We start from the raw sequence: 14,387 nt of genomic DNA, 5'->3' as shown, positions 1-14,387 counted from the left end.
CCTACAAATACCAGGATTCTGTAGGATTCTCTACCCAGGATGTATCCATGGCAAATTAAAGTGATGTCAGACTGCATTATTCCTAAGGTGTAGATGCACCCTTAGGCTGGATCCAGCCCAATAAATTACAGCCATGCTGTTAGTAGCATTTGATTTTTAGAAGCAGGATTTTGATTTTATGAGAGAATACTAGCTGCTTAGCAATGTGTGTCTTGCTCAGCCCAGCCAAGATACTCTTTCCTAGAATAGCATTATGGCTGGCTGTAGACGATTTTTTAAAAAACAAAACAACCCCCCCAAAAAACCCCAATAACAACTATAAGCCACTGTTTGGACAGCCCAAGAGGAACAGCTGAGTGTATACATATCTATTAGGATTAGGATTAGGATTTACATTTTCCTCAGCTTGAGACTCATATAAAGCAGCATATAAAGCAAACATAGTTAGAAATTCACAGTGTGCAAAAGTTACAGCATGGAAGAGGCATAAAGAACAACACTTCGACAATTTGATATAAAACATTTTAGCTGACAAATGTACAACACTTGAAAGTGATGGATAGTGCAAACTGTTTGACCAACTAAACATACCAGAACAAACAGTACCTGAATTCCACATGAGTGATACAGAAGGCAGAAAGAGAGATATGGTGTCGCATTTCTTTTAAAAGAAACATGATGTCACATTATTTGCTTATTTACAATCATTCCTTTTAATGAAAACAAATTTTTTCCATCTTCTGTATCACTCTTGTGGCATTTAGGTACTTTTCATTCTGATATGTTTAGTTGGTCAGATACTTTGCACTATGTTTGTTTTATATGGTATTTTAAATGAGACTCAAGCTGAGGAAAAACAATGATATTGAATAAATGATGATACAGAAATGTTTAAGGTAAAATATGTAGCATTATAGTGGCTTCTCACAGGTATAGGACAATGTTTCCTAGTCCTTTAGCAGAATCAGTCTCAATTTCTCAGGATCTTGGAATTATTTATGTAGGAAAAACAAAGCTGTTGTAGGAATGGAAGAAAATGGTGAGTGCAGCGAAGCAGTCACCAACAACATGCATATACCTGATGTAAGGGGTAGAGTTAAAAGCTGGGTCGCTTAGATATGGAGGAAGGTTAAAACATTTTTTTTAAACCTGGTGCCCTCCAAATTCATTGTACTACAATTTCCATTTTGCTGCATTGCACATTGAATGTTGAGATGCTTTTTAAAAAATTTATGCTCTTTTACTAATTTGCTCCACTGTTAAAATAAATTTTTTTAGCTTGCAATTGCCATGGACATGCCACCGACTGCTATTATGATCCTGAGATTGAGCAACGTAAAGAGAGCTTAAATCTTTATGGGGAGTATCAAGGTGGAGGGGTCTGCATTGACTGTCAGGTAAAATATCCCTACCCCATCTGTCCTCCTTTTTCTTGCAGTCAATAAATACATTGTAATTGGAAACAGCACACAAAGAAATACTTATTGTATCTTGGAAGACTGGACCTTATTCAGTCACTACAGATATCCTTAAATTTTAATTTCTATATTATACAGTATGTGATTACTTAGGTACTAATCCAGTTGTATTCACTGGAGCAATTTTTAGTGTGTTTAGGATTGTGACCTAAACTATAAATCCTAAGCAATACAGTATAGTGTATTTTTAATTAATGAAATTGAACAATTCCATAAACACCTATCACCACTTTTTCTAAAATATTTATCCAAATTACTGGTCACCTGGTGTGCAACCTTCAAAAATGAATAACTTGCAATGCAAGTGGAAACATGTCTACTTATAAGCAAGTACCACTGAGTTCAGTGAGGCTTATCCTCTGGTAAATAGGTACAGACAGGATTGCAGCAGAAGTCTGCAATCATGGAGATAAGCTTCATTGATCTCAATAAGGCTTGTCTAAGAATGGACATGTATAAGAATGCACTATGGACTTTATTTTTTAGCCACCTGAAGCTAACAGCAGCTTAGGGGTAGGCATTGAGGTAGTCACCAAACATTTGACCTATAGCTCCTATCAGCCCTCAGCCAGCATAAGCAGTTATAAGGGATTGTGGATGTTGTAGTGCAAAACTTGAGAATACTCAGTTATCAACCCCCTAAGTGAACTAAGTAGCCTCAATACACTGCTTTTTCTTTACACTTTGGTTAAAATGATGCATACACAAATATCTAAATAACAGAAGATGTTTTTTATGTGAAGAAACTCCAGTCATGAACATGAAATAATACAAGAGGAACATGTTGAAACATCTGTCTACCAATTACAAAATTATTTTTAGCATTTAAATTAGATGCTATTGACACTTGGAAATGTAATGTTTTGCAGCTGAATGACCCATTAGATCCTGGTTCTGGTCAGGCCTCATCCACATGTTTAGTGTCCAATTAGACTAGCAGGACTGTCAAGGTGGAACCAAGGCTTTTTTCTGCCTCAGGCAGAGAATCAAATAGTGCTATCTTCCTGAAGTCAAGATGTAGAAAATGTAAGGTCAGACACGTTATTTTGGCACCCGGGGCTGGTTTGGTTGAGAAATTTAAAAAGGCAAGCCTATACTTAGCAAGCAAGGGTGATCAAATCAATTGAGAGAAAAGGAGAAAAGAAGAGAGTAGCTTGTGTGTTCCCTAGTACTGTTTGTGCCCCCATAGAGTAACTGGTTTTCTACTTTTAGTCTGGGTTGAAAGGAAACATCCAGGGCATACATGATGTACTTTTGATCTCATTGCTCAGCTGAAAGCAGTTCTTGTCAAACCCATAACTGGATGTATATAAAACAAAAATTGTTTTTCAAGAGAAAGAGGAACACTCTTTGTCTTTGCTTTGGCATTTCACTGTGGAACTTTCTCTTTGTATTTTTGCCTTTGAAAGGACATGCTAGCTAAAGTTTTTCTCTGAACATCATGAAAGTGGATGAATGACTGGTATCTTAAGAAACACTGTCTGTTGCATCTCATGTTGATTGTCCACAATTTGATTTGAACAATAAAGTTGGGTGAAACTACTTAGCCATGAAATCTAATTATAGCTCTGTCTTCCTAGAAGAGGCATATGGATTGAGCTTGCCCTTTGCTCATTTTTATTTATAGAAACATAATTAGTAATGTTTTTGCAAATGGCAAAAGTGATGGAAACTGAGACATAGTGTACAGATTAATGTCTGGAAAAAGAGAATGACCTTATGTTTTGTTCTCTGCATCTAGCAATATGCTACTGGGGTCCTGATATAATTTGTTTGCTGTAGAACTAATTTTTCATCATCTCAAAGTTTAATTACCACTGATGTTCAAATAAGACAGTGGTATGATTTTATTTTCTAAAATATCCCTTGGCTTATTGAAGCTGAAATGTTATCTTGGCTGGAAAAGAGTGTTCTGCAATATATAAAAATCAGATGACTTGGCTGTTGGCACTCTATCCCAATTTAAATGAAAAGAGAACCAAAAACATCTTTATCAAAAGAGTGATAATAAACAGATGATATGAATTCATCTTTTGTCTAATGACATTTTAATTCCATTACTTGAACATTTTATATTTTTTCATAGTAACGTCATGAAATCTAAAATATTATGTTGGAAAGTTGTCAACATATGTCACAATTCAGCTGTAGGAACTGTCAGATTTAGCCAGGAGTATTGTGTCAAAGGGTTAAGTTGAGAAGGGAGTCCAGGATTTGGAACTGGGAGTCAAAACTGAAATTTTACATTTGGGAGCTGAACAACCAGTGAACAAACCATGAGCCACCTGTAGTAGCCATTCAATTATCTAGGAATTTCAGTATCCTACAGCTCAGTCATGACATATGTTGAGAGTTTTCTTACATGGCATCTTAGATTTCATAACATTACCATGAAAAAATATATATATAAAAGGTAGTAGAATTCAAATGACATTAGGTGAAAGATTTCACTGCTCAGGTGGTGTACCTTATCAGGTAGTAGTACTAAGCTGATTCTTGATTTTTGATTTTAACTTCTTAGTTTTTGACAATGTAATAAAGCAAAGAATCAGAATACACTGTATTTCTATCACCTCATCTTCCTACTTTAGTGGTAGCAATGTATTTAAAGTACAGTTGGTATCCGTGGTGGATCCATTCTGAACCCCTCTGTGGGTACCAAAATCTGCAGATGCTCTGTGGATACCAAAATCTGCAGATGGCTATGTGGCCACACCACCATTGGGAACAACAGAACTTCAGTGGTGGCACGTGCACGTGGCCAGGACACCATTAGGGACAGCTCCTGTTATCCCCAGTGGTGGCATGTGCACACGACTGAACTGCCATTAGCGACAATGGGACTCATTATCCTGAATGGCAGTGCAGCCATGTGCATGCACCACCACAGGGACAAAGAGGGCTGTCTCTAATGGTGGTGCAGCCATGTGCATGCACCTTCTTTGGGGACTATGCAGGCATATAGTCTACAGTTGGTTGAATCCACAGATAGCAAGTCCGTGGATATGGAGGGTGAACTGTAATGTTAAAATGTCAATACCTAGCTGTTTTCTTGCTTAGGTGTTCTTGCAGTTGCATTTTTAATAATATATTCCTTTTTTGTTGTTGTTGCATAGCATAACACAGCTGGCGTAAATTGTGAGCGATGTGCAAATGGTTACTATCGTCCTTACGGTGTTCCAGTGACAGCACCACATGGATGTATACGTATGCGATTTTCATCTTAACTTTTAAATGATGAAAGTATTGCCTTCTGTGCCCAAAGAGGCACAGGAAGAATTGGCAAGATTAATTTTAATATATTTTAGAATATGGGATTAACATTTCTCTTGCATTTAGCACCATTGAATCTAAAGTAGAGTACATCCCCTGTGTCTGTAGGACTGGTACTGGTCCCAAAAATATGTTCTCTCTAGGTATTGTCTAGGTCCTCCAATGCAATTCTGTGGTATGCTTCTAGTGGAAGTTGAGCACAGAGTTACAGTGGAGGACCTAAAAATGTCTAGAGAGGTGTTCTCTCTAGGAATCTCTAGGATGGGTTCTCCAGCACAACTGTATGGTCAACTTCATCCTGAGGTCATTAATTTCAATCTAGTTCACTGTTATCTGCGATTTTACATTTCCATGGTAAGTCAGAGACCATATCTCCTGCAAATACAGGGGTTGTATTGTAGTATAAAACAACTTTGGCAAGAATAGTTTCTTTCCAGAACTTGGAGCTGTTACTTTTGGGGATTACAACTCCTATAACCTTCCAGCTAGCATGACTGGTGGTCATGTTGGCTGGGGGATTCAAGATGTTTATATGTGAAAGAAGTAACACTTGTAGAGTCTTTTATTTCATCAGTTTATTATTATAATTGTGATGGGAAGTGCCACACTTGTTAAATGTTTTTCTATCACAGAGATTTTAAAAAATACTAAAGCACCTTGTTGTTGTCTCTGTGCAGTGGAATGTTTTAGATAGATTTTGTCCATCCAGAAAGCTTAATTATAACCACAAAGGTATAGAGATGGCTGCTTCTGTTCTGTCTATGCTAATTTATTTATTTAATTGGTCTAAGAAAAATCAAGCAAAGGCTCTTGCACTATCTGCAACTGCCCCTAGACAGAGATGGAAACATTAGCCATGCTTTTGTAATGTCAGGTCTAATGACTTGACTACTGCAATTTGCTGTGGGTGAACTGGCCTCTGAAGAGCCCTTTAGAAACTTTTAGTTGACTCAGAATACTGCAGCTGTATTTTTGGCTGTGATTTCTTGAATGGGATGTATCAGTCTGGTTCTTAACAACTGAACTGATTGCCATTCCATATCTGAGAACTATTTGAAAGGCTAGTGTGATTATTCTGAAACATCTGCATGCCACAGGAACTGGGTAAAGGAAGGATTGTACGGTATATGTTCATGTGATACTGCCCATATATAGCAATCACCTTTAGGGGTTATTTTCTGAATATTCCTGCCTTTGGTAAATTAGATAGGCAGTGATCAGAAAATATTTTTGCAAAATCCCAGACCATGAAATGCTTTCACCATGGTGGTGAATTGGTGAGATATCTCAAATCACTTTGGCAGCAGGTGCAGGCCTTCTTATGTATTCAGATATTTTAAAATACTTGTCTTAAACAGTGTTGCAATATTTTTTGTTTTTGACTTATTTTCCTGTGTCCTAAGTCAGTAATCAAGTTGTAACCTGAGTAGTGAAACATAAATACTTCAATAAATTCATAAAGATACTAAAGATACCATGATGTATGAGATGGCGAAATTGCAACTTGAAATACCAGACAAGTGGCCACTTCCTTACCTGTGAGCTTAAGAAGTAAAAGCATATATACATGTGAAAAATATCCTCTCCAAACTGCCTAAGCTTCTTTCAGTAGGAGAGCATCACATTGTTGTATGAAGTAATATTACAATTCTAGATTTAAGTGATATCTAAGAAGTTGTACAATTGGAATTCCTATAATTGTAATGTTAGCCTTCAGTAATTAAATAAATTCAGCTGAAGAAAGCTTTTATAATGATGTTGTTTCATGCAGGCTGCAACTGCATTTCAGAACATTCTGATGGCTGTGAGGAAGGATCTGGTAGATGTTATTGTAAACGTAATTATCAGGGCAGAAGCTGTGATGTGTGTGCTGATGGACATCATAATTTTCCTTTCTGCTACTGTGAGTATCACTATATCAACACATCTCTGCCTTTTTGCCATTTGTTATACTAAACATCGCTCAGCATCCAGTTGTTCCAATCACTGAAGTATCAGTAAGTCATCAATAAATAAATATTATGCTATTAAGTAAAAGTATAAAACAGATATTGTGATCTTTGCCATACAATCAAGATAGAAGTAACAGTCATTTATTGAACCCTGAGGTAAAGAAGATATCTATAATAAAAATCTATGGTTCTCTTTCTATGATTAGTTGTTTTCAGGGGTTGAGGGCAAACAACTGCAAGTTCTATTTTTGAACATACAGTACTTGCTTTGTGGATGCGTTCCCTCATCTCTCCTTTTCTGGTTGATGTTAACAATACTGTAAAATGTTTCAGGCCCCCCTTTCCCCTCGATTAATGCAATTCAGGTTAAGTATTAGAAAGTCACCATGACTCATGGTATATGAATGTCCTGTCCATTTACATTTTTATATCTTGACTCTTAAATTGTAACCTGTTCTGTTGAACTATGAACCACCTTAAATGTCACGAGAGAAAGGCAGTATATAAATGTACTAAATGTGTGTGTTATTTTCTCAATGGCTGTGTCTTCTTTCTCCCACATAAAAGGGATTCCTGTGCATCCAATTACTACTCCAAGTCCAAAAGAAGACCCATCAGCTGGTCATATAACTGGCAAGTTTTGTTCTTTGAGATTTTACCATTTGAATGGCCCAGTATCAGTGTGTGCGTGTCCACGCACGCACACATACATATGCACATCTGTACAGGCATACACAAACACCTGCAAAGGAAGTGGACCTTTGCTTGTCAAGAGCTCATCCATCACAAGGTGTTCTGGATATGTGAAGACTTGTCTGTTTCTTAACACTGAAAAATCTTTCCCTTCCTTGACCTCAGTTTCTGCACCTGGAAATGAGTATGCAACTGCTTTAGTAATGCAGTGCTCAGGTTTTAGGACAGTTCTTGAACAATTAGTACTGTAATTGTCTATGAAGCACTATCCTTCATTCCTCCCTGCCTTGCTTTTTTTATATATGCGGGTTTCCTTTGCATATGATGTGACTCTGAAGTGCTCTTATTTCTTTCTAAATTAGGAGATGGCTGCAAACCAGGATTTTTTGGACCACATTGTCAGCGTAAGTTGTATAAGTGCACCAAAAGAGGCCAAAGTCAAATGCTGCACAATTTTTTCTCCATTCAAAATGTGTTCAAAATTCAAGACTATTAATATTTAATTTAATTTCCTTTAAATTTGTGCTCTCTAGCTTGTCAGTGCCATGGCTCAGGAGTGTTGAATGTTGACGACTGTGATCAGAAGTCAGGGCAGTGCCAATGCTATACTGGGTTTCAGGGGACTGCATGTGACAGTTGTGCAGTGGGATATTTCCATTATCCTTTCTGTCAGAGTAAGTCTCAGTTGTTCTATTTGTTTTTTATATTGTATTTAAATATTTTTGGGGTAGCTGTCTTGGGATCTTTTAAGTGGAAAGGTAGAATATAAATAAAGAAATAGTCATTTACATATTATATAGGTAATTGATAAAGTCACATCATTTAGAGATTTCAGCAATCCAACAGAATTCCTAGAGGCTCCCATATAGAGAATAGACAATCAGATTTGCATGTTTACATCCTGTTAAGAAAATCATGAACTAAGTTATTTTGAGAATTAAGTTTTATTCTAATATGAAATTCTGCAATCTTTTGATACCTGATGCAGGGTTAGTGACCTGTTTGTCTTGGTGTGCCTAAAAAGAAAGAGAAGAGCAAGGGAGCATATGAGGGAAGCAAATGTTAAGTTTCAACATGTCCTTCATAAGAGCAGACTGAATTTAAAAACCTGGACTATAATCAATTACAAATTTCTCTGTGCTATTAGCCATCTGTATAGGTGTGCATGTGTTTACCTGAGGGGAGGAACAATTTTCAAATTCTGCTCTGGGCCACATGACTTCCAAACAAAAATAAATTCTTCTGCACCTTCCACTGAATGTATTGCCATGCATCACACAGTCGCCTTACAAACATGAAGAGCATAGGGCAGAATTTATTGCCTTAACCAAAGAGCAGCATTTGCATGTCACACAAATACAGGCATAGCAATGTCTCAGAAACTAACGGGGCCTCATCCTTTACCTGAGACTGTAAACTCTAAATCTTGGTTCAGTGTATTAACTTCTCAGTGGCTTTTCAAGACAAATATTGAGTGCAGGGATAGGCAACATTTGGCCCCTTAAAAATGTTTTGCCCTATAAACTCCATTCAATCTCACCAAGCATGAGCTTTGATAAGGTTAGTGCTAGGCTTTCAGACCACATTGACCAGATTTCCTCAAGGACACAAATAAATTGACCTTAACTGTAAGCAGTAATTCAAATGATAGACTAGCAAAAATGTCAAAAAGAAAATTGTGGGAAATTTTCACTATGGTTCTGGAATGATTTAGCTAGGAGTGCACTTAAAAGTGTTGTTTTTTCAATGAACAATGGCTCTCTAAAGTGTTCTGTTTTTCTTGGCAGAATGTGAATGTAATTTAGCTGGCACTGTCCCAGAAGTTTGTGACTTCCAAGGGAGATGCCTTTGTCGTTCTGAAGTAGATGACATTCATTGTAACAGCTGCCGCCCTGGATATCATTCTTTCCCCTTCTGTCAAGGTAAAACTATTTTAGAAAGTGTTAATTTCTCCAATGGGAATTCAGACTTGTAAATAAATCTTATAACACCTTCTTTTAGGGTTGCTAATTGTAAATGGTGAAATAGATAAGGCTCTCCATCTTGTTGTGAAATGGTATGTTAACAGGAAAAGGGAAGGATGCAAAATGTCTCTAGGGTGAGCTGTTGCACCTTGGGAATTGGGAAGGGAGCTAATTCTCAGCACCTGTCTTTCATTCAGATGTAAGGAACTACCTTACACCAAATCAGACAATATGTAGTCCTTTTCATATCATCAGGAGTAAGTCCCATTGAGTGTAATATGGTTCACTTCTGAGTAGACAAATATAAGATTACACAGCTGGTAAGGTGCTGGTCACCTTCACTGGCAACAGATAAAGTTTTCCCTAACTTATTACATGAAATCTTATTTAAATGTTTTGGGCATGTTGGGTGTGGAAGAATTTTCTATAGTTCTGTTGTCATGGACTGATCATTACCTTGTGGGATTTAGACTTACTGGAACTTGGAGCTTCTGCAGGGATGGGGGAAGCTCTAAGATGATCTGACCCAGGAGATTTATGGATCCAGATGAATTCCTGATGGCTCTTGGGGAGTTTCCTGTTGTCTTGACAGGTGATCCTGGATGATCTCTGGAATTGAGAAATGGCCAGGGCAGTGGACACCATTGCCCCTAAACATCTTCTTACAGGAAGTGGAGGCCCCTGAGGAGGTGGTGATGATGAAATGAATGGGACAGAGACTAGAATGATGATGGCGGAAGACTTGGAGTGAATCTGAAGAGGAACTAGAGTTCATTGGCTTGGGTCCAGAATACTTAAGAGATCGCCTACTTCCATACTGTCCGTCTCGCACTCTAAGGTCCTTGGGGAAGAATCTACTTCAGCCAATAAAATCTAGGCTAAGTTCAGTCACCCAGAGGGCCTTTTCTATCGCAGCTCCGAAGCTATGGAATGACCTGCCGAAGGAGATCCGTGACATTTCTACTCTTACAGCCTTTAAGAAGGCTCTTAAGACGGATCTCTTCCGGCAGGCCTTCCCTACCTAGTTCTACTCCCCATTTACTGTGACTTATGTCACTCTGTCCACCAATTCTTCTCTTAAATTTAATGAGAAGAATTAAATTAAAATTAATTAAAATAAAATCCTTGCCTCAAGAAGAAGAGCCCTCCCTCCATGACAACATCATCAGACCTGAGAGGGAGTGAAAAAGAGAGGCCCAACTTCCATCAGGCCTAACTGTGAATGTACTCACTTTGCTCTCTTTAATTTTATTGTATTTTATTTATTTATTATATTTTATTTTCTTTATTTTTACTGTTGTAACCCACCTGGATTCCTTGTGATTGGGCGGGCTATAAATAAATTATTATTATTATATTATTATTATTGGAAGGCCTATGCTGTGGTGATGGTGGCAAAAAAAGAAATTACATTTCTCAGCCCCCCTTGCATCTGCATAGTGTCATCCAGAGGAGCTGACTTGAGTGGTCAGGGGCATTCCCACAAGATGAAAACAAAGACCACTTGACAGCTCACTGTGATGAATTTGCAAAACACTTTGCAGACATAATTGCTTGGATTGACTCTGACTTGGATGCCATAGTTGAGATATGACCAGTGATTGTAATCTTGGTACTTCTTTGTCCTGTATTATTGGATTTGTTTCAATTTGTGCAATTTGAGGAAGTTGACATGATCTTTGGAAAAGTGAGGCTACAGTGTATATACTGGATCCTTGCCCTTCCTGGTTTCTGAAAACTGGTAGAGGGGGATTGTCCAAGTGGGTAAAGGGAGTGGTGAATGCCTCAGTGCAGCAAGGGAAGTTTACAACCTGCCTAAAGTAGGCTGTGGTGAGGCTGTTACTGAAAAAGGATTCCCTGGATCCCACCATTCTCAAAAACTATTGACCAGTCTCTAATGTGGCATTCTTGGGCAAGATTCTGGAGCATGTGGTGGCCTCCTGACTCCAGGGCTTTCTGGATGCAGTGGATTTTTAGGTCCACCATAGGCAACATGATGGAAACAGCATGGATCACCTTGGTGGTTGACCTACCCAGGGAACTGGACATGGGGAGTGCGTCTCTGTTGGTTCTACTGGACCTCTCAGCAGCCTGACCATGCTGTCCTTCTGGCCGACTCTGGGATGCGACTTGGGGTGGTTTCAGTCTTTTTTGTGAACTCAGAAGGTGGTGATGGAGGGCTCCTGCTCGATGCTCTTGCTATTGGTCTGTGGGGTCCCTCAGGGTTCTGGTTTATACCCCATGCTTTTTAACATCCACCTAAAAACACTGGGGGAGACCATCCAGTGTTTTGGGGTGCAGTGTCACCAGTATGCTGATGACAGCAAACTCTATCTCTCTTTCCTGTGTGATTCCAAGGAAACTGACTTGATACTAAACCAATGTCTATTGTCAGTAATGGACTGGATGAAAGCAAACAAATTGAAACTTAATCGAGGCAAGACAGAGGTGCTTCTGGTCAGTTGAAAGGTAGGTCAAGGAATAAGGACTCCACCTGTGCTGTATGAGGTTACACAAATCTCAGGCTCCAGCTTGGATGTTCCCCTGGACTCAACTCTGAGCCTGTGTGCCTAGGTTTCACAAATGGCCAGGAGTGCATTTGCACAGCTAAAACTAGTGTCAGTTGTGCCCATTCCTTCAGATATGAGATCTGGTTACAGTGACATATGCCTTGATTACATACACTAACGTAATGCGCTCTGTGTAGGGCTGCCTTTGGAAACTGTTTGGAAACTTGAGTGAGTCCAAAAGGCCGCAGTCAGTATGCTGACCAGGGCCAGTTATAGAGAGCATATAACTACCTTGTTAAAACAGCTTCACTGGCTACTGGTTTGTTTCCAGGCACAATTCAAAGTGTTGATGATTTATAAAGCCATATACAAAATTCTAATATCTACAGGGAAAGGTTTTCTTTTGGTCCTGCCACCATCATAGGCTCATTTGGTGAGGACACAAGAAAGAACCTTCTCAGTGGATGCTCCCACTCTCTGGAGATGAGGCTGGCCCTCTCCCAGCTTTCCTTTTGCCAGAAGGCAAAGGCCATTTTGCTTAAGCAGGCTTTTAGTGAGTAAATAGGGAAGCTTCTTATTGGAATGTTTTATTTATCTTTTAGAACTTTTGTATATCTTTTAAATGATTTTTAGATTGTTTTATGTGGTGATTTTAATTGTTTGATTAAAAACATTTATTGTGAAAGTTGTTTAACTGACTCTCTCTGGTAGTCACCTTGGGTCTCACTCTGGGAGAAAGCCAGTATACAAATGAAAAACAAAAAACAAAATAATAAATAAATAATAAAATAAATGCTGGGGGTTGGATCTTTGACTACAAATGTTGGACTGCAGTGTTTTCCCATACAGGTGGACAACTTAACAACTTTCAAGCCAAGTGTTGGCCTTTGAGACCTTTTCTGTGGTTCTTCATGCCCACCTTCTTCCCCTGAAGTGCCACAGAATTCTTCCCGCCCACACTTCAGCTAATACTCAACAAATTAGGCAGCACTTAGGTGACTGCTGTTTCTCCTGTCCTTCAGCCTTCTTCTCCTTTCTTTTCCTCCTCTTACCCATCCTCCACTTCTTACAGCTCTGCACTATTTGGTGCAAGCCCCCTAGGTATGGTGGCCAAAGTGTCTCCTACAAGAGGGCTCTTGTAATCTGCTTTCTAGCCTGGCAACTAATTCTGCTGGTGAAGTTTGGTAATGTGTCAAAATAATGTCACCTGACTTTGTAAGGATTATTATTATCACATGCCAGTAAACAAGATAGTGAGAGCTGGTCACTAAAAAAAAGAAGAAGAAGAAGAAAGATAAATTGCATTATGCTTATATGGGTATATAATGTTTGTTTATTATTTAATGGTACATTGGGACATATTGCAAACTTTAAAAGGTCCCCTTATTGCAAAATGCTGGATTAAGTCTACAGCAAAAGAGGTTGAACTAGAAACTTCTTGGATCTGGAGAAGACTCATATGCTTTAATGAAAAACATAAAGCATTTTTCAGTTTGTGTATAAGAACATTTATAAGGAACTGAATTGGAGAAAATGCATCCCAAGCTGCCTTGGTTTAAATTTTGGGGTTTAAAAATTGTCATGAAGCCTAGTTGGTGAGAATCGTGGAAAAATGAAATGCATCCAAAGAAAAGAAATATAATATGAAAACTACTTGAAATGGAAAGGAAACTTCATACTATAAATATATAGTTCCGTATATCAATGTGGAGTTGGCTGGGGCACATAAAAGAAGTGCATAACTATTATTTTGCTGAGCATGTTTTTATTATTGATTTCAGTGGAGCTTTATGCATTTTTCAAAATGCTCAGTAAACAGAAACATACAAACACACATATATACATATTTCACTTGGATGATGCTTGAACTTGTTTTTGTATATGTAATACAATTGTTCTTCCTCATTCACGGGTTTATCATTCACAGATTTGATTATTCATGAGTTTGTCCAGATGGGGTGGGAAGAAGGGTGAAAGCATTTGTATTCTCAGTTATTTGGGCATATTCAGATATTAGTTCAAAATTGGGCTGGCTACTTTAGTTGTGTGATGTGCCCTAGGAAGAGGTGTAGCTTTTAAAAGAATAGTGAACTAACAACCATATTTTAGCATCTTTTGGGGCAGGGTTTTTTGATATTTAGTTTGTTTGTTTGTTTTACTATAAGCAGCCATTCATCTGTCATTTTGCTTTTGTTCAATTTATAATGATTAGAATTTTTAAATGTGTATAGAATTTTAAATGTATACAGGCTATTCTTGTAATAAACAACATTGCAAAACTTGGGACCTATTCATCAATAGGCTCCTTGAGCTATTCAATTCTTACAGGTGGATATTAGCATAACAGTACCATCAGCACTTTCCTAAATAACATTTTGTTGGCTTAGAATAAGTTGTTTTTTTAAAAGTTTCTGCTTGGACCTAAGCCATATCAGTGCTGCAGATTTATAGACAGGAAAGTATAGGAAGTTTCTTTGTTTGCCGTTTATTAACAACCATTTGAATTTTTCATTTTAT

The 14,387-nt window shown here is 38.1% G+C and overlaps 1 protein-coding gene across 1 annotated transcript in view; it reads left to right on the top strand.

Annotated features, from left to right (window-relative positions):
- Positions 1–14,387, top strand: part of LOC121917420 (laminin subunit alpha-3-like) — a 176,128-nt gene that overhangs the window by 39,809 nt on the left and 121,932 nt on the right. Inside the window, exons 8-14 of the mRNA XM_042443368.1 lie at positions 1,279–1,397; positions 4,595–4,685; positions 6,523–6,654; positions 7,271–7,336; positions 7,759–7,800; positions 7,930–8,070; positions 9,184–9,318. Coding sequence (XP_042299302.1) covers positions 1,279–1,397; positions 4,595–4,685; positions 6,523–6,654; positions 7,271–7,336; positions 7,759–7,800; positions 7,930–8,070; positions 9,184–9,318 — 726 coding nt within the window. The remainder of the gene's footprint in view (positions 1–1,278; positions 1,398–4,594; positions 4,686–6,522; positions 6,655–7,270; positions 7,337–7,758; positions 7,801–7,929; positions 8,071–9,183; positions 9,319–14,387) is intronic.

The sequence above is a fragment of the Sceloporus undulatus genome, unplaced genomic scaffold (assembly GCF_019175285.1).
Source record: "Sceloporus undulatus isolate JIND9_A2432 ecotype Alabama unplaced genomic scaffold, SceUnd_v1.1 scaffold_17, whole genome shotgun sequence".
NCBI lineage: Eukaryota > Metazoa > Chordata > Lepidosauria > Squamata > Phrynosomatidae > Sceloporus > Sceloporus undulatus.
Note: the sequence above shows the minus strand (reverse complement) of the source record. Positions and strands in the feature narration are given on the sequence as shown.